General features: G+C 34.6%; 2 protein-coding genes across 2 annotated transcripts; both read right to left on the bottom strand.

The window, feature by feature from the left end:
- Positions 1-670: 670 nt before the first annotated feature.
- On the bottom strand, positions 671-15938 carry CLEC9A (C-type lectin domain containing 9A). Its single transcript, XM_001493937.5, has 6 exons — positions 15725-15938; positions 14649-14729; positions 5600-5746; positions 3388-3539; positions 2042-2163; positions 671-1089 (listed from the first exon to the last, which is right to left on the bottom strand). The coding sequence occupies exons 1-6, from the start codon at positions 15810-15812 to the stop codon at positions 957-959; spliced, it is 723 nt and encodes a 240-aa protein (XP_001493987.2). The 5' UTR covers positions 15813-15938; the 3' UTR covers positions 671-956.
- A 3096-nt stretch (positions 15939-19034) lies between these two features.
- Positions 19035-27373, bottom strand: CLEC1B (C-type lectin domain family 1 member B). Its single transcript, XM_005610928.4, has 6 exons — positions 27122-27373; positions 26404-26502; positions 25261-25380; positions 24957-25108; positions 22164-22270; positions 19035-20364 (listed from the first exon to the last, which is right to left on the bottom strand). Exons 1-6 carry the CDS (start codon positions 27183-27185, stop codon positions 20220-20222), a joined length of 687 nt encoding a protein of 228 aa, XP_005610985.1. The 5' UTR covers positions 27186-27373; the 3' UTR covers positions 19035-20219.
- Between the last annotated feature and the right edge of the window lie 322 nt (positions 27374-27695).

Genomic DNA, 27695 nt, shown 5'->3' with positions numbered 1-27695 from the left:
ACCTCACCGCAAGAACTACACCTATGACCTTTGCCTTATTTTTAATGCTAAGATCTCTACAGGAGGAACTTAGGCCTTACTACCTTAAGGTAACCTGCAGTGTATGTGGAAGCATGTTTTCCAACTAAGCCTGTGCAAGTGAATACCAAACTCTCCCTTTTGAATATTCATTCCCCATCCAAAATAAATGTCACTGCTTCCCTTTGTTTGGGGATGCCATGACTTTGGAAATGATTTCACATGATCTCCTATTTGCTGTAAATACACTTTACTTTGTGAGACGACTACTTCTGAAGGGGAGTCTGATTTAACTCACCAAGTGGGAACCCACTTTGGTTTCAGTAACACCAGTAAAGTAGAATTCTGCACTCCTAAAAAGGGTATCGTCTTACTGGCAGCAGAGAGAAGCCTGTCTCCCTTCCAATTTGATAATCCATATCTTTGTCTTCTCTTCCTACCAGTCCAATAGCACAATACCTGGAAGCTTAAAAAATGAATAGAAAGATCTGGCAGACAGTGAGGTTTAAAAGGCCACATTTATTTATTTATTAGAAAAGTATCAGTCAACTAGAACTATGTCATCTCACCAGTGACTTAGAGTTTTCTGTGTGGAGTTATAGCCACTCTAGATGAAAAAAAGGAAAAAAAAGAAAAAAGTGACAAATGAAAATTATTTTTCTTCAGTTTATTTTCAATTCTTCAGAGTTTTGTTCTCTATAGCTCTAAATCAATTGTATTCTTGGTAATTGGAACAATGTCAAAGAAGTATCTGGAAAGTATTAAAGAATATTACGAACTGTAGGTGACAAAATAAGCTGTGTGTCCCAGGTAGCTAGCTTCGTAGCCCATGCATTGGTTTACTTCTGCACTTACTCTTTGGCTTTTTGTAGCAGGTTTTCCAAGGGCCTGTTACAAATACTATTGTAATAGAGAGATCACTTAAAGCACAATTTCTTTCAGATGCAAGATCTTAATGCATACTTCTCACAGATAAAATGTTTCCAACTGCTGCAGTTAGCTGAAAAAAGGATCTTGTTTTTGAGGTATCCACAGACCAGGTTAGGTGATTGCGGTCTCTGTACTGGCCACCTGGAGAGGCAAGTCAGTGTATCCAAAGTTAGATATGGGGCTTACAGTGATGTTCCTGTGGGTAACTAATGAGAGGTGTACAGCTTTTCATTTTATTTTGTTTCAGTATGGCACCTTCCTGTGGTAATTATGTCCTCATTCTTCAATAAGAGAGCTGTTTTCTCTCAATAAAATATGTTAATGTAATTCAACAAAGTGTACATTAGCAGACAAACAAACATGGATACACAAAGATAGGCTCCAATTTAGAACTTCTTTCCTGACTCAATTCTCAAAATACAAAGGGACCCTATTCTGTTCACCAATCTCTCCAGTTTTGTCTGAAAGCTTAATATGGAAATTGCTTAATAATTACTAAAATCTCTTTCTTTTTTTGTTTTTTTAAAGATTGGCATCTGAGCTGACAACTGTTGCCAATTTTTTTTCTTTATTCTTCTCCCCAAAGCCCCCCAGTACACATTTGTATATTCTAGTTGTGAGTGCCTCTGGTTATGCTATGTGGGACACTGCCTCAGCATAGCCTGATGAGTGGTGCCATGTCTGCACCCAGGATCTGAACCAGTGAAATCCTGGGCCACTGAAGCAGAGAGTGTGAACTTAACCACTCAGCCACAGGGCCGGCCCCCTATAATCTCTTTCTCTTAGCACTCTCTAGCCATTAAGTGATACAAAGGAAATGTACTTGATAATTACATAAACTGTTCATTCAGACTCTCAGATTTTGATGTGAATGTGTTAGAAAGTAATGGCTACAAGACTGAGAAGGAGGAAGATTTATTTAGAAGCCATGAAGCTACTCTTAAATTGCCTCAGCTTTAATTCCAGTCAGAAGCCTGTGAAATTAGCATGCTAGTTACGTCTCCTGGAGGAAACCTAAGCCATAAAGTAAAATGAACTTTTGAATTCTATCATGTTTCTAATTTTCCTTACAACATTTTCCTCAGACACTTACAGGTCTGGGGAAAGAGAAGAACCATCTTGCCAAAGCCAAGGTCCGCTGAGTCCGTCCTGAGACAGTCCCACCCAGTAATCATAGCTGCTTTTGATCCTCTTCAGGCTGCCTGTGATAAAGTCCTATAAGAAACAAGACCTGAAGGGTGAACTGAGGGGAAAAAACCCCAACAACAAACTATCGTGAAATATGAACTGTAGTGTTTTGCTTAGACAGAAATTAACGGGGACTTGACAGCTGGAGAAAGAGAGAGAGAGGGTATTTAAAAGAAGGGATACATTTTATAGACTTTTTTCCTATTGCCATATGATCAATGTGGTGTTAAGGACTAGAGGAAAAATAGACATCTGGTATTAAAATAGTTTTAACAGATTCAGAGAGTTTCAACAGAGTTTGGTAGATAGTATATGTCAAAAAAGGCGACTATTATACTGGGCCCTCATTATCAGGACAGGTGAAATATTCTGGACATCAGAGACCACATAGTTCATTTTTTCCCAGTATACTTCAATATGAGAAATAGTTTAGAAGATTCCAGAAACAGCTTAACTGCAACATATTTTGTTAGAAGAAGCATTACTAAAATTCATCACCAAGTTTGCACAGAAAAAAGAGTGTAAATCTGTAATTGTAATAAGTTACTTCAGATTGCCTTGGTTTACTGCATTTCCTTAACAAATTGTTCTCCCATTATTCTTGTAAAAGAGAACTTGGACTGACTATTGAATATAGCAGACATACATTTTTAATAAGGTCAGAAATATATAACCATGCATTCGGTTTCACACATATTTATGGGTAGAATGATTTCAGGGAAACATCTTACTGTTCGCTTGTTAAGATGTTAGTAAACTAGGTGTAATGTCAGTTAAACATTTCATTTAGCAAATGCTTATTTTTATAGACCTCTCCATTTTATGATATCACCTCACTTTTTATACTTCGGCTGCTTCTTCATAATCACAAAATTGTTATAGGTTATACTTCCCTATAGCATTGAAAATAATAAATTTAAAGCAAGTATACAATTATAATGAATGTACATGTTGGAGTAGATTAGCTCATCACAAAATGGTATTTCCCTTCCCCCCTCCTCTTTTTGATTAACAATAAAAGACATATTCTCGATTTCTGGATAAGCTTTCTGTTTTTTTGTTTGCTGGTTTCTCCAATTAAAAGGAAAGCAAACCATGCTAATTTCTGCTTTGCCTCTTTTAAACATTTATTTCAACAAATATATTACTGTTATAGAATATTAGGAATTCTGTTTTATGAGAATCAATCCTTTCTTTTAATGGGTAACATGGCATTTTCAGGATGATATGAAACCATAAAATAGTGCTTACCATTTCTTCTTTGTTGTCTATTTGTAGAAGATTAGAGCCCTCCTTCAAACAAACCTGTTTACTGGTATGCCAAGTTTTGTGATTTTCAAAGACATAGTAACAACTTTCTCCATTCTGAATCCAGTTGTCTGGACAAGGGCTGCAGTGATGGGCTTTGAATATAAACATTTTACCTTATTAAAGTTATTGTAAAAATATTAGTAGCACATGTCCTCAGAAGAACCCCTTACATCACCCCCAGTGAAGGTGAACACTCTAAGTGAATGGTTCATGCGATGCAGTGGTTACCAATTTCCGCTTCTCTGAGGCTGAATACAATAAGATTTACGTAATTATTTCCAACTGCAAGAGATCTCTAAGAATTAGTTTAAGATAAAAAGAATTTGGGACTATCTTTTCCCCAATTTTTCCTCTTCTATAATAATCAGATTAGTCTATTTTTATAAATCTTTCCTTTTTTTCAGTTTACATCCTTCATAGTCTTCATTCATTGGCTTATTGTTTCATGTTCATTAATCTTACTTGAATCGGTTTAGCTGGAAATGTACTAGACCACTGGGCAAGCTGAGTAATAAGCCTCAAGTTGATGTTTAAACTCTGAGAGTTAAACATGAAAGTGTTTCCTATGTAATGGAGAGAAGAAACAATGCATTTTAATGAGTGACTTAAAAATATGTGGGTGTGGAAAATTGGTGAAAAACTTAAGCGACCACCATGTTTATTTTAGGACTTTGATATAACTAAAAAGTAAGCTGTAATGTTTTGACCAGTTTTATGGAGCCTGTCTTCAGAAAGAATTTATTCACAAAGGAAGGATGTATAAATGCATAAAAAGGGAACAAAAGAATAAAAATTTGACCAAGGCTTTCTGGCACAGTTTTATAGAGGGGAAAAACACTGAAACTTCCAAAACCATAGTTTCTAGAAAGAGGACCTCTATTTAGGGTTGCAAGTAGTTTATTATCAGTTCCCATGGCCCAGATGTTGAGTTATTTAAAGCTCTTCAATATCCTTTGTTTGGAATCCGTGCTAATCAATATCCTGAATATTGTTAAAGTTTAATAGTATAAATAGGGCTGACACTGACAGTTGAAGGGCTGGAGAATATGTTGGATTTGTAGGCCTCCAAGATGAATATTATCACTGACTCAAGGTTGAAAGCTCAGAGGTGGGCCTAACCCATGCTTACAATAGCCTTTTATCTTTAAAAATATTGCTGGGTACAGGGTGATTCATTTTTGTTTGCAGGGGAAGATTCGCCCTACACTAACATCTGTTACCAATTTTCTCCCTTGCCCCCTCTGCCCCAAAGCCCCAGTACATAGTTGTGTATAGTTGCAAATTCCTCTAGTTTTTCTATGTGAGCTACCACCAGAGCACAGCTACTGACAGACAAGTGGTGTGGTTCCGTGCCTAGGAACTGAACCCAGGCCACTGAAGGGGAGCGCGCAGAACTGTAGCTGCTAGGCTATCAGGGCTGGCTCACACAGTGAGTCCTTAAACATTTACTTGACTAAATTTCAATCAGAAGGAGCTATGATAGGTTTTTGACCTCTCTCATTGGCAATTACTTCAATGGTATCCACTGAAGGAAAGTTAATTCTCTGTGTTGTATGTATAATTAAATGCTAATTAAGTAACCATAGAATATTTGACAAACTATACAACAGGGAGAATTAGACTGTTTTATATTTAAAATGCTTGTGATAGTTGTAAAAGGTAAAACTGAAATAACTTTGGAGAATTTTTTGGAAAACTGAACCCTGCATTGCTGTAATTTTATGACAAGTACTCTAAGTTTCAAAATGACTTATCTGCTCAAAGAGTTATATAAATTTGAATCTAAAAAAAATCCAAATTAAATATATTGAGGAATTTGGAGCTATAAATAAAGATACACTTATAAATTTGAGTGATGGGATAAAACATAGAATTGCTTGGTTTTTAAAACTGATCTACTAATCTCACACATTTAACTTTGAAATTTGACTGTATAGCTTCTTTATCTGCATTTCTTGGAACCTCAGTATTTTCCACATACTGTAGAAATATATAAATAAGATTGATCTAGAGAGTGGATCAAAATTACATTTTCTATTATAAAATCCTAACTACAATTTTGCAAAGGATAAAATATGTGTCACTGTTTCTTCTGAGGAGTTGGCACATAGACTTGCATCTGAACAGTGGAAACTGATTTTATGTCCATTACCTGAATTTAATGAGTTTTTCATGAGGATTTGACAGCATTTCATCTGGAAGTCATGGTTTCTATTACACTGTGTGAAGTTCAACAGTGTTCTCTCCTGTTGGATGAGTTTTTCTTGCTGCTTCACTGCAATAGCAGACACCTGGAACACTTCAAACAGTAACAATCATTCCTAATAAAATACTGACAAATTATAAGAAAGTGATCCTTCAACACAGACTAAAGACAACTACTAATTACTGATCACTTTTGTGACTTTAATTTGCATTATTTTAAGTTTTTGTTTAAAATTTACACTGTTCAAGAATCAATAACTACAAAGGATACACAACAAAAACTCTCTTTGGCACCCTTGTCTCCCATTTCCACTCCCCCAAAGCAATCATTTTTACCAATTTCTTTTTTATTCTTCCAGAAATACTTTGAATTTTACAAGCCGATGAATATAAAATGTGCTCTCTTTCCATTACACAAACAGTAACTCCCTGTTTACATGGTTTTGCACCTTTTATTTTATCACTTAAAGTATATTTTGGACATAGTTCCATATCAGCACATGTAAAGCTTTCTCCTTCTTTCATTGTAGCAGTATAAGATTCCATTCTAAGGATGTATCATGATTTATTTTACTCGTTCTCTATTGATCTTTAGAATATCTGTAATCTTTTGGTGTAACAGAAATAAATATTGTAATAAGAAACCTTAGTCATATACAATTTCACATATGTGCAAGTATGTTTTTAAGATGAGTTGCTAGGTCAAAGTTTATGTGCATTTAAATTATAGTAGATATTTCCAAATTACCCTCCATATATGCTGTTGCAAATGATATCTCAGTATCATTTGAATTTGCATTTCTCTTTTTATGCTTGGTGTTGAAACTCTTTTCACGTACATTTAAAGAAAATTCAGTTATGTTTCCTTTTCTATGAAGTGTGCAATTATATCATTTGTAATATTTTTTTGTTAGGTTTCTATCTTTTCCTTATTGTTTTATGTGAAGTTTTTAGTGTGCTATGAGAGTGAATTCCAGCAGGCCAGGAATCAGCCTAAGCAGTGTTTCTAAATTTCCTGCATGGCATTGGCCTCTGTACAAGGCATGAGACATACTGATTAATATTGTAGCTTTGTAATCATCGGTCTAAGGATTTTTTGGCAGATTATACTAGCTCATCAGCATTGTTTATTGATGATTTGCCCCTGTTGCAGGGAGACCCTGAGAAGTCTCTGCTGTTGAGGCTGGTTACCATGCAGGAATTTGCCCGTGTGGTCAGCAAAGTATAAGATTCCCAAGTGAGACTCCATTTTGGGCTCCCTGGTACCAAGGTATTCTGTGTACACCTAGTGGTTCTTGATTCAAGAGAGAACAAAGGACACTTATAGGGAGAAGAAAAGGTCCCTGCCTGCACTTGGCCTCCCCAGACTTCTTGTTATAATACATATTTTTGCTTTAATGAGTGTAGATTTGTGAACACTGTCATTTTGGGTCCTGCGAGTCTTCTTTAGAAACCAATCCTGTTTAACTGATTCTGTTAGGACATTTATATTTTGGTAAAGTTAGCTTTTTGTATAATATGAGTTCCAGTTACATTTTCCCAGTTTGTCTTTTGACTTTGCTTCTGGTAGTTTACCCCACGTAGATCAGATGTTTTCTGAGTCATTTATGACACCCTTGATTATACTTTTATAAATATATTTCACTTTTACATTTTGATATTGCTGGAACTTATCTTGTTGGAAATGATAAGGTATGACTTCAACATTTTCCTTCCAGAAGGCTACATTGTTGTTTCAGATCATTTCTTGAACCTCCCCTCCCTGTGTTCTTTCAGTTGCCATCTTTAGTTTACTGTAAATTTCCCATAAACTATTTAAGTATATTTCTATTGTTCTGATTGTATTCAATGCACCTATTTATCTATTAATATGTCAGCGCCAAATAGCCTTAATTATTTCAGGTTTATAATTTATTTTAATATCTGGAAGGGCCAGCATTTCTCCCATTTTCACATAACTTTTGTATTATTTTTTTGTTGTTCTTTTCATACAATTCTTGCTAGCGTATTAAGCCAGTTCTTTTTAAAAATCATATTATGAAGTATCCACCTATTCCTATTTTGTTAAATATTTTTCTTAACGGATATTAATTTTCTTTAACTTGTTTGGTTTTTATAGAATTTCTTGAAACTGTGGCTTAATATTTTTAATTAACTTGGGAAAATACTTAAGCAATAAGTCTTATAATAATCTTGCTTTTGTCCAACTCTCTCTGTCTTCTACTTTTGGGTCCACTATTACACATATGTTAATCTTTCTCATGTCTCTATGTCTCTCATCTTCTTTTCTACATTTTGCTGTCTTTTCACACTCCTTTCTTCATTGTATATATTACTTCTGCTTAGTCTTCTAGTTAATTTACTCTTCAGCTGAGTGAATATATTAAATTCTGTTTTTGGATGATAAAGCAGGTCATAACCCTTGTGTAATTTGTCAAAGCTTTATTGAGGTATAATTTACATACAACTGCACATATTTAACAAGTAAAATTTCATATATTTTCATATTTACATTCATGCAGATTGTCACCACATGGTGAATGTATCCATCACACAAGATCTTCCTGTTATTATTTAATTAAAATTTTATTTTGAGGTAATTGTAGGTTCCCATGCAGTTGTAAGAAATAATTTATATTTTAGTCCTTTGTTGATATGTAGTTTGCAAATATTTGCTGCCAGCTTATAGCTTTTTAAAATCTTCTTAACAGCATCTTTTGCGGAGCAAATATTTTTAAGTTTGATGAGGTCCATCCAGTTTATCAATTTTTTATTTTATTAATCATTCTTTTGAATCTTCTTAACAGCATCTTTGGCAGAGAAAATATTTTTAGGTTTGACAAGGTCCATCCATTTTATCAATTTTTTCTTTTATTAATCATGCTTTTGGTGTCAAGTTTGAAAATTCTTTGCCTAATCTTAGATCCTGAAGATTTTCTACTGTACTTTCTAAAAGTTGTATAGTTTTAAGATTTATATTTAAGTCTATGATCCATTTTGAGTTAATTTATGTATAAAGCATGAGATTTAGGTCGAGGTTCTTTTTTTCCTTTTGCTTATGGATATCCAGTTTCTCAGCACTAACTGTTGAAAAGGTTATCTTCCTCCATTGAATTGGTTTTGCACCCATATCAAAAATCTGTTGGGCATATTTGGCTGGGTCTATTTCTAGGTTCTTTATTGTACTTTATTGATGTACGTGGGTTCAGCTATAAGTTTTGAAATCAGGTAGATGGATGCTACTCACTTTATTTTTGTTTTAAAAACTGTTTCAACTATTCTAGTTCTTTCGCCCTTCCATAGAAGTTTTCAGATAATCTTGTCTATATCTACAATAAATCTTACTGATTTGCCTTAAACCTGTATGTTACTTGGAGGAGAATTGGTGTATCTGCTATGTTGAGTCTTGCAGTCCGCGACCATGGCACGTGTCTCCATTTATTTAGATGTTTGATTCCTTTCATCAGTGTTTCATAACTTTCAGGATCCAAGTTTTGTACATGTTTTCCTAGACTTAAACTTAAGTATTTTGTTTTTTTGAGTGATTTTAAATGGTATTGCATTTTTAGTTTTAATGCCTATGTATTCATTGCTAGTATATAATAATACCATTGATTTTTGTATGTTTACCTTGTATCCTGTGAGCTTTCTGACCACATTTATTAGTTCTGGGTTAAAGGCTACACCAGCTGAATTTACATGCAGAAGTGGTTTAATAGAGAGTTATATAATTGGATTGAAATAAGTTTATGATATATTAAGAATTAAGTAAACATATTGTTTTATAGAAGGAGAGAAAAGCATCAAGGAAATCAATTACTGAATTAAAGAGAAAAAAATTGTACATGCTAGCCAGACCATAAAGAGTGAAAATCAGACCGTTTAGAGAGAAATAGAAAAAAAGAAGAAACAGGCAAAACTGTAAAGTAATTTCCATTTTTAAACCACAGTTTTTAAAAGTCAATTAACCGAAAGCATCAAGGAAATCAATTACTGAATTAAAGAGAAAAAAATTGTACATGCTAGCCAGACCGTAAAGAGTGAAAATCAGACCGTTTAGAGAGAAATAGAAAAAAAGAAGAAACAGGCAAAACTGTAAAGTAATTTCCATTTTTAAACCACAGTTTTTAAAAGTCAATTAACCGAGATCATAAAAAGAATCTGTTCAAGAATTGATCAGCTCTGCATTGTTTATAATAACTACACTAGCCAAACTCCACTCCTTTCAGATTGCCATTTTAGAATAATGGAATAACCGGATTCAAAAAATACAAATGAAGTGAATATTATTAAGATTGATCCACACAAAATCTAGTTAGCTCTACCTCAAAGGGAAACTCAGACACAATTTGGCTATGCTCTCAAAAGAAGATATTGTCATACAGGAGAGGAGTATAGTTTGTTTATGAAAAAACAATTTGTATCTGCATGTTGTTCATCTCTCCATTAACTGGTCATCAGCATTTGTAATAAAATATTTAATTGCATATCTGCATATTCTATCTGTCTTAGTCATCAACATTGCTACCGAGAAGGAAATGCTACAAATCAAGAACCATGCACTAGAGAAAACAAATGTTTACGCCCTGTCCATCTGTGGATAGTTCAGGTAACCCAGGCTGCCAGTGGCTCTGATTATTTCTCTTCTTCTTGGCAAAGGTTGGAACTAACCAGAGTGGAGAGTAGGACAGCGATGTTAGTTCTTTTATCCTAATAATAATCTGGCATGTTTAGATGGTGAAAAATAACAATCTTTCTTTTAGGAATCTGAAGTATCATTCTAAAATTTTAAATTTTGATGAACTTTTTCTAGTTAATATTTTTGAGGTTCTTATTGCTTTGTTTATTACTACCTGAAAAGCCTGTACTGCATAAAACTGTAATAAAACTGGAGAAAGTGAAATGAGGCTTCTCTTTAGTTTTCCCCTAAATTGGAAGCAATATATTGCACCTTTATTGGTATTAGGGTTGTAATCAATTTGCAACAGGTGACAGATGAAGACTAAAAATACAATTACCTGGGGAAAGATAAGACAAAATATTTTCAATGCTTCCCAAAATAAAAGTATTTGTTATAGGATGTTATATGTTATACCTAATTGGTAAATTAGGAAAATGAAAAAGAATAGTAAAACAAATGAAAAAAATCTGATTTCTTAGAAAATATTTTGCACTATAGAGTTACTTAAATAGAAAGTCAACTAGCATAACTAATATGGCAGAAAAAACAAAATACAAAATATAAGGAGAAAGCAAGAAATTACTCTACTTACCTTTAAGCCTATCACTCAAATAACAGTTGTTAATATTTATATTATATCCATTATAACCTTTTCCCATATATGCATGTAAAAACTACATGTATCTGACATATAATTTTTATTAAACTGTATTTTTCTTTCTTTTTTTTCCTGAGGAAGATTCACCCTGAGCTAACATCTATTACCAATCTTCTATTTTCTGAGGAAGATTTGCCCTGAGCTAACATCTATTGGCAATCTTCCTCTTTTTTTTGTATGTGAGCCACAGCCACGTCATGGCCATTGACCAGTGGTGTAGGTCCGTGCCCAGGAACTGAACACAGGCTGATGAAGCGGAGTATGCCAAACTTAACCAATAGGCCACTGGGGCAGGCCCAAACTATATTTTTCTTTAAACGACTTTTTAATCGGCTTCTTTCGTGGGAAAATATTGCATAATTATATCTCCATGTTAATAACAATAGTTCTAGAAGACTTCTTTGAATTACATTGTATTCTTTTATATCAATGCAACATGACTAATTTTACCTATTTTATTGTCAGATATGTATGAATGCACTTTTAATAATATATAAGAATAATTTGTAAATTAGCTCATTCATTACTTTTATATATCACGATACTTTAAGTGGAAGGATATAGGTTTCATTTACTACTTTTTGTCAAAAATATGTCCTGGTTTCTAATGCATATATTAAATTATATATATAATATGTTATATATGTTACATTTATAATTTAAATAGTTGTATTGACATTTATCTTACAATGAACATTTTCATGAAGAGAATATTTAACATTCTTTGTTAAAATGGAACATGATTAAGAATAATTATTAAAAATTAAACATGATTTTTATAACTCAAAACTTAGTGGCTACAACATAATCTGTAACTAGCAGGGACAAGCAATTAATTAGAAAAGTTTGAAGGGCACAAGCTAGTTCTTGTTTAACACAACTGCTTAACTAACTTGGTTTTAGTTTAAAAAAGCCTTAAGTGCTGAGAATGCATAAGACGACCTTGGCAAATGATAACATTGGTAGGAAAAAATAAATAAATAAAAGCCACTATATTTGAACAAAACTTAAAGGTAAAAGTATTTTACATTTGTATAGTAACATTTAGGTTTTAAAAATAGATATTTATAGTTACTAATACAAAATCAAAGAAAAGAAAAACTTTTATTTGTAAGCATTTTCCAGAAATTACTGAAAGTCTTAAATACTTTATTTTCTAGTTAGCTTTTATTTATCCTCATTAAAGTACCATTTTCTTCACACAATTTTTGTTTTCAGAGTTAAAAAGTTTTCAATGCATATTACATCCATGGGATCAAAACATTAAAAAGACCATGGAAAGTAAACACCGAAATATCTTGTTTCACCATTGTCATCATCTATCTAACTTATCCTGACCCCATTTTAGTTATTTCTTATGTATCATTCCAATGTTACTTTGTGTAACTTGAAGTTATCCTTAATTAAATTGTGGCACAGCGGGGCCTGCTCTGTGGCCAAGTGGTTAAGTTCCCGCGCTCCGCTGTGGAGACCCAGGGTTCGGATCCTGGACTTGGACATGGCACCGCTCGTCAGGCGGCGTCCCACATCCCACAACTAGAAGGACGTGCAACTCAGATATGCAGCCGTGTACAGGGCGGGGTTTGGGGAGATAAAGCAGAAAAAAAAAAAAAAAAAGAAGATTGGCAACAGTTGTTAGCCCAGGTGCCAATCTTTAAGAAAACAAAAATATGGCATAGGATATGCATTATTTTGAATGTTCCTTTTTTTCTCTTAGCAATATATCATGAAGATATTTACATATTACTCCATAGAGAATAGCTTCCATAGATGCTGCTGCTTCTCCACCCCCTCCTCCTTCCCCTCCTGCTTCTCCCGTTTCCCTCCTTCTCCTTCCTTTCCCTCTCCCTCCCCTCTCCTCTCCTTTCCTCTTCTTCTTCTCCTTCTTCTTCATCGTCTTCTTCTTCTTCGTTATCTTCTTCCTCTCCTTCTTCTTCTTTTGCTCCTCTTCCTTCTTCTTCTCCCATCTCCTCCTCTTCCTTCTCTTCCTCCTCCTCCTCATCCTCCACCTCTTCTACCTCCTCCTTTTCATTCTTGCTTCATGGTATTCCATATTGTGGATCCACCATTGTTGATTTATATGGTCCCTTAGTGATAGGCATTTGAGGTTTTTTTAGTCTTTTTTGCCCTCCATTGCTATCTGTGCAGGTTTACCTACTGGAAAATTTTCCAAAAGTGAGATTTCTGGGTCAAAATGAATTAGTACAGTTTAAGATAACCCAGAGTTTGTTAAGAACATGATTATCATAGTTTATCTAAACAGATTTTATGAGCTACACAGAGAGGAAGACAAAATTAAGTATCCAAAGGACAGCAAGGATGTGGATTTTTTTCCATGAGGACATGGAAAGTGCACAGTATGCTTTCATAAGCATCCTTAGTACATACTATACGCTGTCTGGCAATATAATAACTGATGATTGGAGACTATACATTTATTTTTATATAAAAGTGAATTCTATATCCCATTCACTTGACAATATTGCTCAAAAGTGTTGCATCTTCAGTTAATCTTATTTTTAATTGAAAGTGTTCTTTATATTTCAAGTTTATTTTATTTTCTTACCCCAAGTAGTTCATATTTATAAAACAACATTCAAATTTACTATATAGAAGTGATATTTGAACCATATATTTTGATATTTGCAATGTCAATTAAGTATGGATTCTTGTATAGTAGTTAGAATGGAGCTTGGCAATGTTCCATTAAATGTCTTTTGGTTTTATAAAGAAAACTGTATTATTAGATGTTAATCAACTTATCTGTTAGAGGTCTTTGAACTCTGCAATCTGCTTCCAATGTATCTGTTTGATAAATAGATATTTAAACATGTTTCCTTTAAAAATAGACTTACATTTGATTTAATTTTTTTCTTTTTTTGATAAAGCACAGAAGGAGCATAGAATGAGATAAAGCTTTCTGGAAGTTCTAACATCTGTTGTAGGCTGTGTAATTTTATTTGAGGAGATAGATAAGGTAACAATTATTTATTGTTAGCATGAGTGATAATAAAAGTTCTTAGTACTTGCTGGAATCTGCAGCTCTGTATTTATTATATTATATAAAAATTTCATTTGCAAGATATGGAAAAATGTCTCAAATTTGGACAAAAGGGAATAAATAAATGTGGTTAAGTATGGCCCAGATGAAGTTCTCGGGTTTACACTAAATATAGTAAATTGTACCTTACCTAATATAAAGTGAGAAACTCATCAAAAAAATCTGCATATGTCAAGTTTAGAATAAATGCATATTTATAAAAGGAAGAGCATATATTGAAATCTTTCAGATTGCATGCATTGGCATGCTAACGTGATTCACAAACTGCATCACAATATAAGTAATTACTTGCATTATTTTTCTCAAAGAGACCTATGCCATTAGATCTGAGTTAAACAACATGCAATTGAACATTAAAAGCTATTGGTAGCATCCGAGTGCTTAAAGAGTTATATCAAATAAATGTCCCATAACTTAAACTCGGAAGCCATTATTTTATATCACTTATATGCATTTAGTTGTTTCTAATTGATTTATCGATTTATAAATTATGAAGTTTTGTTTATAATGATATACATATACATAATTGTATATAAAACTATATGTAGTGTATAATATATATATAGATTATTTTGAAGATATCCTTTAGTACTTACACTTGATGCCCAAGAAAATGGACGTTGTTAACAAGCCCATGCAGAAAATACATGAAATCACTATCACAAGACACCGTGTTCCTAAACAAGAAATAGGGACAAGAAATGAAATCGAGTTAGAGAAAGTAGATGAAAGAGATGGGCTAGGATAAGACTAGACTGAGTAAAAGAAGAAATTAGCATTAGGCATTCCTGTTAGAGAATCGTTGAGGCCTTGTGTAACTGTGTGTAAGAGGAAAAAGAGAATTCAGACTCTTTGAAATGCAAGTTATAACAGGGATAGCATTTAATCTGGAAAAATGCCAAACAGATTTAGTACTATACTTCTTTAATCCTTATATGATGCCATAACTTTACTAACTACTTATATGTATTATTTTCCAACTTTCAGAGTTTATAACAAACCAGGCAGCACGTTTTAATTTTTGAAAGCAAAAATGCTGTTTCACATCTCCTCGTCTCTTTTCAGTGTCACTTGAATAAAATTGTTTCCAAGATATTTCCTTTTAAACACACAGTTTGGGACGAGAAACATTTTTTCCCACGTAATTTTGCAATTATTCAATAAGGAAAAATGAAGAATGCATGATCTGTTATATTCTTAAAGCTAATCAGAGAAAACTACGTAAAATTTATCTTTGGATAGTGTGGTAGACTGAATAACGCCCCTGCCCAAGATGCCCATATCCCAATTCCTGGAATCTGTCAATCTTAACTTATATGGCAAAAGAGACTTGAAAGGTGTAATTAAGTAAATGATCTTGGGATGGGGAGATTATCTGGGCCCCATTCTCTGGAAGCAGAGAGACATTTGAAGATGTCGTGCTGCTGAATTTGAAGATGGAGGAAGGAGAGAGAGAGAAAAAGGTACCACATACTTGTCAAGTCTGTTGCTCGTTTCCTTTCCACCTTTACTTACTCGTCTTCCACTTCATTTCATTTTTTAATGTTAGCATATCATGCACAGCATCATACACTTAAATAGGTTATCTTGTTAGGAAGATCACTTTGGGCTCATCGTAGAACAAGAAAACATACACTACAAAGTCTTGGACTAAATAACCAGAACTCATTACCTGAACATATGGAAGGCAGATTTTTCTGGTAAGGGTTTGATGTTGGGTTATCCCATTGGAGAGAGGTGTACATTTCTTCCTCCTGCATGTCTGAGATGCTTTGATAGGTAAGGCTGTCTACCTGAGTTGCTGAGACAAATAACTTCTTTTGTAGTCAGGAACACACTGGTGAAAGAACTGAAATTGGCTACTTTTTCAGACCAGTGAGAAAATATGTTTGAGTTTAAGGAATAGAATATATGCATATTCATCCAGAAAGTTGAAGTTTATGAAGTTTAATCCAAAGCACAACTTGTTAAAGAAGGAAATGAGAAAGAAACTGAGTTCCAAATGGCCAACGATAGAATATGTTATTGTTCTGGTTTCTAAAATGTAGCATGTTGAAAGTGATAGCACTGAATTACTAAGATGAAAAGGATAAAAGTGCAAGGAATGCACTTATATTCGATATAGGACATGAAGCAGGGGGATGATCTAGATAGCAAAGGTCTGAGGCTAGCTCACATTGGGCTAACCAGGGTGTCAGAAGTTATAGACCACTGTGCACCCTTTGACAAGAAAGCTAGGAAGAGTTTTCATCCCTAATATAAATTTACACACTGTATTCCGCAGGGTAATGCAGTTACTGTAATAAGTAAACCTCAAAATACCAGTTGCTTAACACAATAAAACTTGCTCACTCACATGACATTTTAGCTCGAGTAATCCTGATTAGTGGGTAGTTTTCTTCCAAATGGGACACAGGTTCCTATCTTATAAAACACTGGATTCTCTACTTCTAGCTATTGGAAAGGAAAAGAAAAGGTGGCAAATCCACACTTGCTTCTTGAAAGCTATAACCTAGAAGTAGCCTGTATCACAGCTGTATCCCCTAATGGAATGCCCATGTTTGGATCTAAAGGTTGGGCCTGATAAATGCAATTTTTGCCTGGCTAGCAAACTATTTATGACAACTTCACTCTGGAAAAGAAGTATGAATTATTTAGTGGATAGATGGCCATTTCTGCCACATCCTGTGACTACAGCATTTGTATTTAGAAATTTGATGCTTTAATCATCACTCATCTATTGGTCATTTGTCCTTATGGCCAAAGGTCATGTCTTGGTAATTTGCTGTCTGCAAATCCCAACAGTATGCAAAATTGCAATGTTCTCTTTTACTTTAGTGTCCCACTTAATCAATCATTGACCTCTGTAACAGAAGAAAACAAAGGGTACACTCAAGGGGTAACTTAAGGGCATTTAATAAAGGCATTGTTTATAAGACTTTGGGAAGGATATGGGAACCAAAAAGGACTGGTGAAAAATGCATTGGGAAGCTATCAAGACGCCTAGGCCTGAGGAGTTAAAGGGAGGGTCTTTATTGCCTCATTGTGGCCTGTCTGAGGGAGCATGGTCTAAGATATAGAACATGCAGCCTTTGCCAAACCATGGCATGGTAGAGCGAGAGCCAGGGAAATAAATACCCTGACCACCCTCTCTTTTCACCCTCTGGTCACTGCTAGTACCTCCCAATAAGTGAATTATCTGGAAGCCAGTGGCCAAGTTTGCCCAGATAATGCCGTTCATTTGAGTTCTATCTCCCAAGGCGACAGGACAGGGTGGGGTTGAGAGGATTTCAGGAGGCAAATGGGGAATCTGCAGCAAATTCTCCAAATATTTCACATGATTTTCATTTTTAAAATCATATTCATTTCAGTGATCTGAGATTCTGATCTGAAAAGCAATGTGGCTTAACTCCCCAGAGCCTTTACAATGGAATGATTTCTATCTTGAGAAAAAGGGGGACAAACATAAGCATACCAAACGTGCATTAAGACTAATATTAGAACACAGGCAAGGAAGTTCAATGAGTCGTGATTAATTTCCAGGTACCCTCGAATTTTATAAGCACTAAATATGAGGCTCAGAAAGATCTAGTTTTCCCCAATACAGTATATTCTCTGATAAATTTCTTTGAGGAACCATTGGGCTCTCTCAATAAAACATTAATATGTTACTTGTGTTACTCTTGATGCTTTTAATCATACTACCTGTTCTTTATTATTCATTACATTCCAGCTACTGTTTCAAAGGGCTTTTACATGAATTATTTTGATTCTCACAACAGCTCTACCACTGTTAGTACGTTTGTAACAATTGTAAATTGAAGCATAGAGACGTCAAATTATTCACCAAAGTTCACCTATGCAGTAAGTGGAAGAGTTAGTATATGAAACTAGGTGGTCTGATCACAGAACCCATGCTATTAAAATCTGTACTATTCTTAATTCATGTGTAATATGCTTTCAATATGAGTACCAGGAAAAATAATCTTTGTAGGTACAGTTTGACTGGTTTACATTTTTCAATTGCGTTTTTGCCACGCACTAAGATATTATTCTTCAAAATTTAGTTATCTCATAGTGATGTATAAATATACGTTTTTCCATTTGGGGGAGATAAAACATTGAAGTGCAAAGATATGGCTGATTTTTGGACAGTCTTCTAAACTGTTATGTCCTATTTGGTTTCTCTAAATAAACAATAAAAATAGGAAAGTAATGGTATATCCCCTGAAAGCAAAGATCTCGTGTCATTCAAAGAGGAAGCAGGATCTGAGGTATTTCTGTTATTTTTCCTTGCCTTCTCCACCAAAACTGCTTGTTTATTGATAGTCTAAAAAAGATAAATATTCCAGTGTCTTTTGGGCGATAGTGCACAAATCTATAAAAGTAATACATATTTATTGAGTATTTATTGCATGCTTGGAACTCTGCTCAATGTCTTATATAATTATGTTAAATGATCCTCACAATTACCTTATGAACCAGGTAATAATATTTAAACCCATTTCAAAGATGAGGAAACCGAGTTTTAATGTGATTAACTTATCAAAAGCCACATAAAGGAGTAAATTCTAAAGTAATGTTTTTCACAATCTATTAAAGACTGTTCATATCAGAATCAAGAGGGGGTGCTTGCTAAAAGGTTTCTGTGTCTCCTCAGCCTTCCAACCGAATACCATAAGTATTTGTATTTGAACATCTGCATGTTTTAACAACACCTCAGCTGAGATGTTTGAGAATCATTCATACACTTTATTACCACTAATTTAAGAAAAAAGAGTACCTTCGGGGAAGCTGTGGGAAAGAAATGCAATTTTTCCTGTTATCCTGCTAAAGGGTGCCTCTCCACATGTTCTATAAATGCTTCCTGAGTTGCTCAGCAAAAACCAAGCATAGAACTGTCAGGAAAAGAACTAGATAAAGCATTTTTACTTGCTGTTCCCTCTGCTAGCCTATGGGCCTTGTTAAGAAGCATTTACTCATTTTCAATTCCATCAGCTTTGTTAGAAACCTTATTTTTCTTCTTTTGCACAGAAAATTACTGCTGTTGAGTTTGACCAGAGGTAGATTTGGAATAGAAGTTACATTTGTATAGTATTTTACTGATTGCAGAGCTTTTCAATGAATTATCTCACACAATGAGAAACAAATATTTTTCTGTTTGCTCTGAGCCGGGAACTGTGCTTGGTGCTGGGCATTTAAAAGCCAATAGGAAAGTCGTGGTGTCTGCCTTAATGGACTTTGGTCTAGTTAATACTCTGAAGTTTTGTTTTCGGTTGTAGAACTGTGAAAGACGTAAGTGTTACCCTATGTGAAATAGGAGAGAATGGAAGCTAAAGAGGCTACATGACTGGTCCATGGTGTACTTTAGATAAGTGATCATAGCATACAAATTATTCTACTGACTCCAAGTTTAGTATTCTTTCCACTACCTTATGCTGTCTTTCAAACTTAGATATTTTGCATAGTTTTCAAACTTAGATATTATCCTCAGCTCAAGTCCATTAAGCCCTACCTTTTCTTGCTCCAATTTTAAATTTATATGTTTCTTCTGAACATGCAGTGAGTCATACTATGTTGAGATAATTAGGAATAAAAGACAGGAAGAGAGTGTGGGGGAGGCCGAAAGTAATAAAGGGACACACATGTATGGTGACGGATGAAAACTAGACTGTGGGTGGTGAACATGATGCAACTATACAGAAACTGAAATATAATAATGCACACCTGAAATTTAGACAATGTTATAAGCCAATGTGACTTCAATTGAAAAAATAAGAAAGAAAAGAAAGAACGTAGTGAGTTAGAAAAGGATAACTTCTTATCATAAAAACGTCAGTTCATCTAAAATAAATATGTAAGTGAAATAAAATTTCAACTAGAAAAAAAAGACAAGAAGAAAATTGATGGAAATAGAACAATTGGGAAACAAATGATCAACTCGCAGACTAGCTTCTGGATGTGTAAAGAAGAGACTAAGTTTTCCGTTAGTATAAAGGGATATATAAAGATGGGACTAAGTAGTGTTGGTCGGAAAGATAATGTAAGGATGACTTCAAGGGGAATAAAGGGAGAAATAATCAATTTTATGGCTAGTCATTTGTGCGTCCAGGTCTTTTATTGTATAATCAAGCACATGTGTGTGATGTCCTGCCTATCTCTTTGCATTAAAGTAGTTCATCCACCTTCGCCAACCCAGCCTTCCTCTCACACATTAAATAATATTTGTTTTTACAGAAGGTAGGGTGAATTTTCCCACTATGAAAATAAGCACAATCCATATTTTCTCCTTCATTTCCAGAATGTTCAAACCTGTGAATGGAAAAGGTAGAATGAGTTCCTTAGAAAGCTAAATAAACAACCAACAATCAAACTCTATGTATGATGTTTTGTTGCACAAAGTGGAAATAAAAAGTATGGGGAAAATAAGTAAAACACAACTTTACATTGCTGGTAAACTTCCAGTCTGCTTGAGAGTATAAAGTATGTACATTTGAAAAGCTCAATAGCAATTTAATACAGCATAAGATTAAGCAGCAAGTAAACGCTAGGTACAAAAGGAATCCAAACCAAAAGATGGATGGGGATCTGAAATTATGCAAAAGGCTTTATCTTTTCATCTTTTAATAGAAGATCATACTTTAGTCTTGAAAGAAGGGTAGAATTTAGATAAATAGAGAGGAGATGGAGAGCTCTGTAAGGCAAGTAGCTGAACAGAATGGGAATGAGCTCAAGGAAAAGTAAGCTGATTAAGTATTTTTGAAATGAGGATTTATAATGTTATAAGGTAGCAGATATAAGACAGCAGACTGTATTGCAATGGTCTGTTAATTTGTCTATATTTCCTGCTAGACTGCTTATGACAAGAGGACAAAGAATGTATATTTACTAATTTATTTGCCAACAATCTATGGAATACCTACTATGTGCCAAAGTTGTTTTACATGCTAATGATAGAGTGGTAAATGAAGACAAGATTCCTTCTACTGGGTAACTTACATTATAGTTGGGGGATATTGGTAAGAAGCCAATAAACAGAAAATTTCAGAGAGTGGTAAGAGTTGTGAAGAAACAAAACAGTGTGATATGATAGACTCGAGTGGATGTGAGTGGAGGGAGGCTAATTTAGTTCGAATAATTAAAGTCGGTCTCATTGAGGAAGTGACGTTTAAACAGTCTTGAGTCACGAAGGGAAGCCAGTCATGGAGTTCTGGAGGTAGAGTATTCTAGAAGGAAACAGCAAGTACTAAAGTCCTAAGACAACAAAACAAGTCTGATTTGTTGAAAGAACAGATGGAACATCGGTTTGCCTGCAATGTTGTGAATGAGGCAGCAAGTGGTAAGAGATAAAGCTCAAGAGCTATGAAGAGGCTTGTTGTACTATGGTATCCTTGGCTCCTACTCAGTAAATACTTAATAAATATCTTTTGAATAAATTAACTAAAAATTTAATGATCAGATTGTACAAGTCAGTTTAGTTTTACCATTTCAGTTTTGATATACAAAATGAAAAACAGTTGTTGAGACTGGAGAATGGAAAGTCACGTTAAGGAACTCTTAATACAATTGTCCCTTTTGCCTGGATTATCTGTGGAAGGATGGAGCCTCATAACATGGACGTTACAACCACTTTGTGAATGATGATGTGCCTGATTCTTGGAGATCCCTGGGGTGGAAGAGTAGGTAAAATGACACCAAAGTCAAAAGAATCCTCAAAATAATAACTTTCAACTATAAAATAATGAGGATGATAATTTTGTTCTAAAAATATGTGAAAAGAATTAGATCAAACTGAAAAAAAAAGAACACATAAAATGTTCCAATGGTAAAGTTGAGGTAGAAATTAATGGGAAAAAATATTGGGAATAGAGGTGGATTGTACCTTAGATAAAGAGCAGAAGAATGGGTGGGTAGGGAAAGTAGAATCGTCTCATAACCCGTGTTCTCTTGTTAGGATTAGGGTGCAAGTGACTCAGCTGCTGCTCCTATAACCTATGGTAGGGTATAGAGCCACCTCCCAACTGTTAAGTAACTTGCACTGAAGAGGATAGAGGATCTTAGGAATAAAAATTGCTAGTTGTGCCTTGTATTTTGAGTGTCCACTGACTTACACATTTTCAGAAGGAACTGAACCATCTTCCCACAACCACATGTTGTTAGAGTTCTGTCGGGACAATCCAACCCAACGAATTAATGATGTCCTGCTTTTGATATATTCCTATTGGAAACACAATTAAATATAACGGTCAGAATACTACCACAATTCTTGTACTAACATAAAGATAAAGCTTCGTGACAAGACCCTGGGCCAAAAAAAAAGTTTGGATTATTTGTATATATTAATATTAACTAACTATATTTGGTATTTAGAATTGTACCAAGTTCACTTGTTTTGGAATAAAAAATACTTGGAAGACACAGGAAAAAATTGTACACAAGATAAGTGATATTCTAATCTTTCTCTGTGTTTATCTTCCATCGATTGAAGATTAGACGTCCAAATAGTCTCATATATGTCTCTTAAATAAGATAAATGGTAAACAACTACAGAAGGATAATGAAGAAGAAATACATTATTGGTGAAACTTTATATTCCCTAGATTTAACTTCTACTTGCTTTAGTTTCATTGCTTAGCTTACCCACAAATCTTACATACATAACTATTAATTTGTTTTAGTGGATTGGGTAAAAGAGAATTATATGATGTCTTTCTCAAAGGCCTTCACAAATGACACATATCTACTTTTCTTATCTACTATATTATATACTAATTTGTTTTGTTCATTGCTTATTGGTCCAACTAGAATATAAGCTCCATCACGTTAGAGCTTTTTGTATGTTTCATTAACTGCATGGCTTCATGTCCTGGAATAGTTCCAGCACATATTTTTTGAATTAATGGAGTCAATCAATCTACAGGCAACAAAATTAAGAAGAGGTCAAATGTTTAAATACTCTCATTCCTCCCAGAAAAGCAGATAGGGGACAAGGCATTCTTGGCAAATAAAAAATGACTTGAGCCGAGCTTCTTAACAGACATATGAGACAAAATGGCATTCCGTAAGAGATATTATGTGAAAGTTATTTCTTTTAACTGCTTGTTTCTTAAAGCTTGAGCCACTTTTCACCTTTCTGTTAATTCTTGTTCTTTTCTTTTAAATACATCCACATTATGTACTTCACTATAGGGAGTATATTCTACCTGAAGTCTGTCTGAAATTTAACTATTATTTCTCAAAAATTACATTATTTCCTCTTTTAGTTATAAATCTCCAATCTGTCATCAATTTAGAGTACTAAGATTCAAGACACGTTTATATGACTCCAACTAATCTCTTTGTAGGAGTTGAGATTTCCAGACACTCTCTTATTTTGCCTGATTGGAAAGAAAAGTTAATTTATTTATCAGAATTTCTTCTCTGTGAGTCTGAGCCCACAAAAAGTAAGTAGATAGTATAGCAAGTTAGAATAACATGGCACACAAATGATCATGAACGTCACTGGACTAATATCCTCATGTCTGGTCCACTACTGTGTACTTCAGCTCTCAAAAAAGTATGAATCAATTTTGCTGATCAGCTGTAGCAATTCTGTAGAATATGACTGGTTTGAATATTTGAATGTTGAATCTCTGCCTGCACATAACCCAAATCCTGATCTTCTATTCCAATTTATGTCTGCTTTACTTTTTAATATTCAAAAATATGAATAATAACTATATTAGAAATTGTAGGATAAATAGCATAAAGAATTTTTTTTTTAAAAGGGGAACTTGAGCAAACAGCTGTTGCCGATTTTTTTTCTGCCCAAATCCCGCCAGTACATAGTTGCACATTTTAGTTGTGGGTCCTTCTAGTTGTGGCATGTGGGACGCCGCCTCAGCATGGCCTAATGAGCGGTGCCATGTTCGCGCCCAGGATCCGAACCAGCAAAACCCTGGGCTGCTGAAGAGGAGCGCATGAACTTAACCACTCAGCCATGGGGCCGGCCCCAAGAATTTTTGCCTTTTAAAAAAAATATGTTTTGATAAACCTGTTGTAGGGTAGAAGGGAGATGCCAAGGCTTGGTTTCTGGCTTGCACCCAGGATTCACAAAGAAGAGAAAAGTTACATTAAATAATAAAAGGAAAGCGCATGAGTGGATGTGGACATATTTTGCTTGAAAATAGAGACTTTGTTAGGAGCTGTCAAGGGGGGAATTGTGGAAAAGGAGATGGTTAGCAGAAAATTTTCAACTGAAATCTTGCGTGTTATGCAAATGAGATTGCTTCCAAAACTATGTTTGGGAGAACATATAAAAAAATGAAGTTTGCATCATGGTTTGTTCAAGTTGGCAACAATTTAGCAGGCACTGAGAAGCCATGTAATATTGGCATAACATTGTTACATATATTTTACAATCATATTACTTTTCTTTATACTTCCAGATTCTTTTATGAATTAGTAAATAGAATTAAAGAAGTTGAGAAAGGTTAAAAGACAGTTGCAGAGATAAGATCAGAACTCAAAATCCCATAGTCCTATTTCACCTCTTACTACTCTCAAATGTTGTAGTTTTTACTGAGCTTGACAAGGTTTCAGATTAGCACAAACTGGAAGACATGAAAAAAAATTTTGTTTTTGCTATTTTTCTTTTTGAGGAAAATTAGCCCTGAGCCAACATCCATGCCCATCTTCCTCTACTTTATATGTGGGACGCCTGACACAGCATCACTTGATAAGCCCTGTGTAGGTCCTTGTCAGGGATCTGAACATGTGAACCCCGGCTTCCTGAAGTGGAGTGCATGAACTTAACTGCTATGCTACCAGGCCAGCCCCCAAAATATATTTTTTTAAAGTCAAATGTTTCACTTGAGGTTTTTCTCCTTCTGACTCCAAAATATTTGACATAGAAATCTCCTTACCAAAATGCTCTGGTTGGCGATCTTCACAAGAGTAGCATTCTGATCAATACAGTACCACTTACTGTCTTCCCATGTCAAGTTGTGCCTGAAGAATCCATAGCAATTATCTCCATAATATCTCCAGTTTGTGTCACACGGGCTGCATTTATGGCCTTCAGGAGAAATCAAGCATAGCAATCCTTTCATTCTAAATCAGGCTTAATTTTTCCCCATGTTTCCCTAAGATCTCAAAATTCCCTACAAATAGCATCGCAGAAATACTTCAGAGGTAGAGAAGATGAAGAGGTTACCAAGCCATACTTACTTAAATTGTCCTTTTTTTCCAATTGTCTTATTAAATTTTGGCAAAACTTCTTTGCTAATTGTTGCAGAGTTCTTGAGAGATTTTCATTTTCAGCTTGTAGGTAGTTTTGCTGTGTGACAGCTAGATGTAAAAGTTACATAATAAGTTGTAATCAAGATAATAAGGATGGTGTAAAGAGCTTTCAATTAATTTTAATTTCAGTAGAATTATCAATCTATGAAGTGTTTACTAGATACACGAGTAAATGAGTGCTAAAAAGGGATTAGGGTAAAGGGGGTATAGAGAACAAATTAGGAACTATGCAAGACTGGCATCTGAGAATTATCCAGGACAAGCAAACTATTTGAAGGAGTCAGTCACAAATGAGAAAATGCCACCATCAAACTGCACGCCCAAAGCTGTTGTTTTGACTTTCCTTGAATGCAGATTTCTAAGCAGATTTCACAGAGGTGCATTTTGCTGTCATTTTGTTTTTCATGTAATACCAAAACATCCATTCATTTAAAAAATGCATATCGATTTCCTATTGTGCTCAAAGTGCTGTGGTATTCAGGTAAATAAAAGATGAAGAATCCTATAATATCTTTTAAAAGTAAACAATATAAAAACAAGCAACAACTAAACAGATGATAATGTGACATTAGAGGACTTGTAAGTTTACAGGTAGAAAAAATATTTATTAATTAGGTAGGATATAAATCGTCTCTTCATGGAAGTAAATAAATTCATTAAACAAAATGAGAAGGAGGACATCTTCAGAAGAGGGAATAAAATGAGCCAAATTTCATGCAAGGAGATATAGGACTTACTTGTGAAACTGAGAAAATTCCAGGTTGACTAAATCTTAAAATACGTCGGATAGGGAGAAAAAGAAAATTTTAAAAGCGTGAATCCATTCTGAAGAGGATCTTAAAGCCAAGTTTACAATTTTTTGAAATAATTTTTAATTAATAAAAAAAATTTAAAAGGTGATTTTAATCAGAAGAAAAAGGTCAGTATTCTCCTTTGTTGAGAATATATTGAGCTACATGTATGATGATCAGAATAGTGTCCAATAATGACAATTAAGATTAGTGGGATACACCAGGATCTTTAGGTATTGCCTTCCTCAGATCAAATCTTTGACAATGAGTCAATACTTACACATGATCCCCAGAGCCACCAGCCCAACAACCATCGCCGCGCACAAGACCAGCAGAATCAAAGCCATCACACGCCACAAAGATGAGGAAGCAGGGTCAACTGTGGGAATACAATAAAGATGTTGGGGGCTGGCAGTATGACATGGCTATGGAGCAGTGTCACCCCGTCCCTGCCCTCTCAGAATTTTCCAAGTGATAGAAATATCTTCATTGGAAGATCTTGGCTGTGTTCCCGTGGAGATCATCAATAGTGTTTACTATACAGCTCCCATTCCACATATCCATCTCCATCCCCAATGGACTTCTCTCTGAGTCAAAATATAACTAACTGTTAAGGTTTTGTGTGTTTGTCTTTGTTTTGTTTTGTGCCCACTCTCATAAATAATTGCTTTTATAATCAACAACTGGAGAATCACACCCATTTGCTGACATCTTAGAAAATGGGATTGTGAAACATTCTCTCCCCTTATCCCCTTGGTTTCTATTCTCTCCAGCATTAAACTCTACAAGCCTTAATGTAATGTTACTTGCTTGTACCTTTTGTTGTTTATATTCTAAATAAATCTATCTGAACCTCCGTAGATACTACTCAAGTGCTGTAGAGAAAGAAAGCCATTCAGGAAAATAAGACTATATGTGCTATCACTAGGATAAAGAGGAAACTAGGTTGACCTATTAAGATAATTAATTCCCAATTTGCTGGCTCTGGGCATTCTTACCTGAGGTGAGAGTCGGTTTTCGAGTTTCAATATTTAAGGTCATGTATCCATCTTCATCTTGCATGACTTTCCTTTGACTACAAGTGAGCTCAAGCTTCAATGACTTTGCAAAATGTAGTTAGTGTCCACTCTTATGATTTCAATGTCTGTCAGTCTGTGATGCTCCTGTTTCTGGTAAGGTGGAGCCATATGAGTTGGGGCACTTTTTTTTTTCCTTCCAGGAAGCACTTTCATAGCTGCTTAAAGATACATGGGCCTTGAACAAGAAAATACAAAAATAATAATAACTTGTGGTAAAGGAGTAGATATGGCATTTGTTTCCTGTTTCCTTATCTTCAACTCTAAATGAAGCAATATTCCATCATGTGTATCCTTTCAAAGAACAAAAGTTCATGCTTCATCTTAACCTTAGCAGAATCTAAATAATATTGTTTCAATAAACTAATTTCTGATGAAAACTCATGGGTAAAATACCAGCAGATATATGTATTGTCTATCCCTTTGTGAGGAGCGAGTTTAATATAATTTGATCTAATTTGGGCCAAATTAGATGTTTCATGGTATTGGGCTGGAA

This window comes from Equus caballus, chromosome 6 (genome assembly GCF_041296265.1).
Source record: "Equus caballus isolate H_3958 breed thoroughbred chromosome 6, TB-T2T, whole genome shotgun sequence".
NCBI lineage: Eukaryota > Metazoa > Chordata > Mammalia > Perissodactyla > Equidae > Equus > Equus caballus.
The sequence above is the reverse complement of the archived record's forward strand: the minus strand, read 5'-3'. Positions and strand labels throughout refer to the sequence as shown.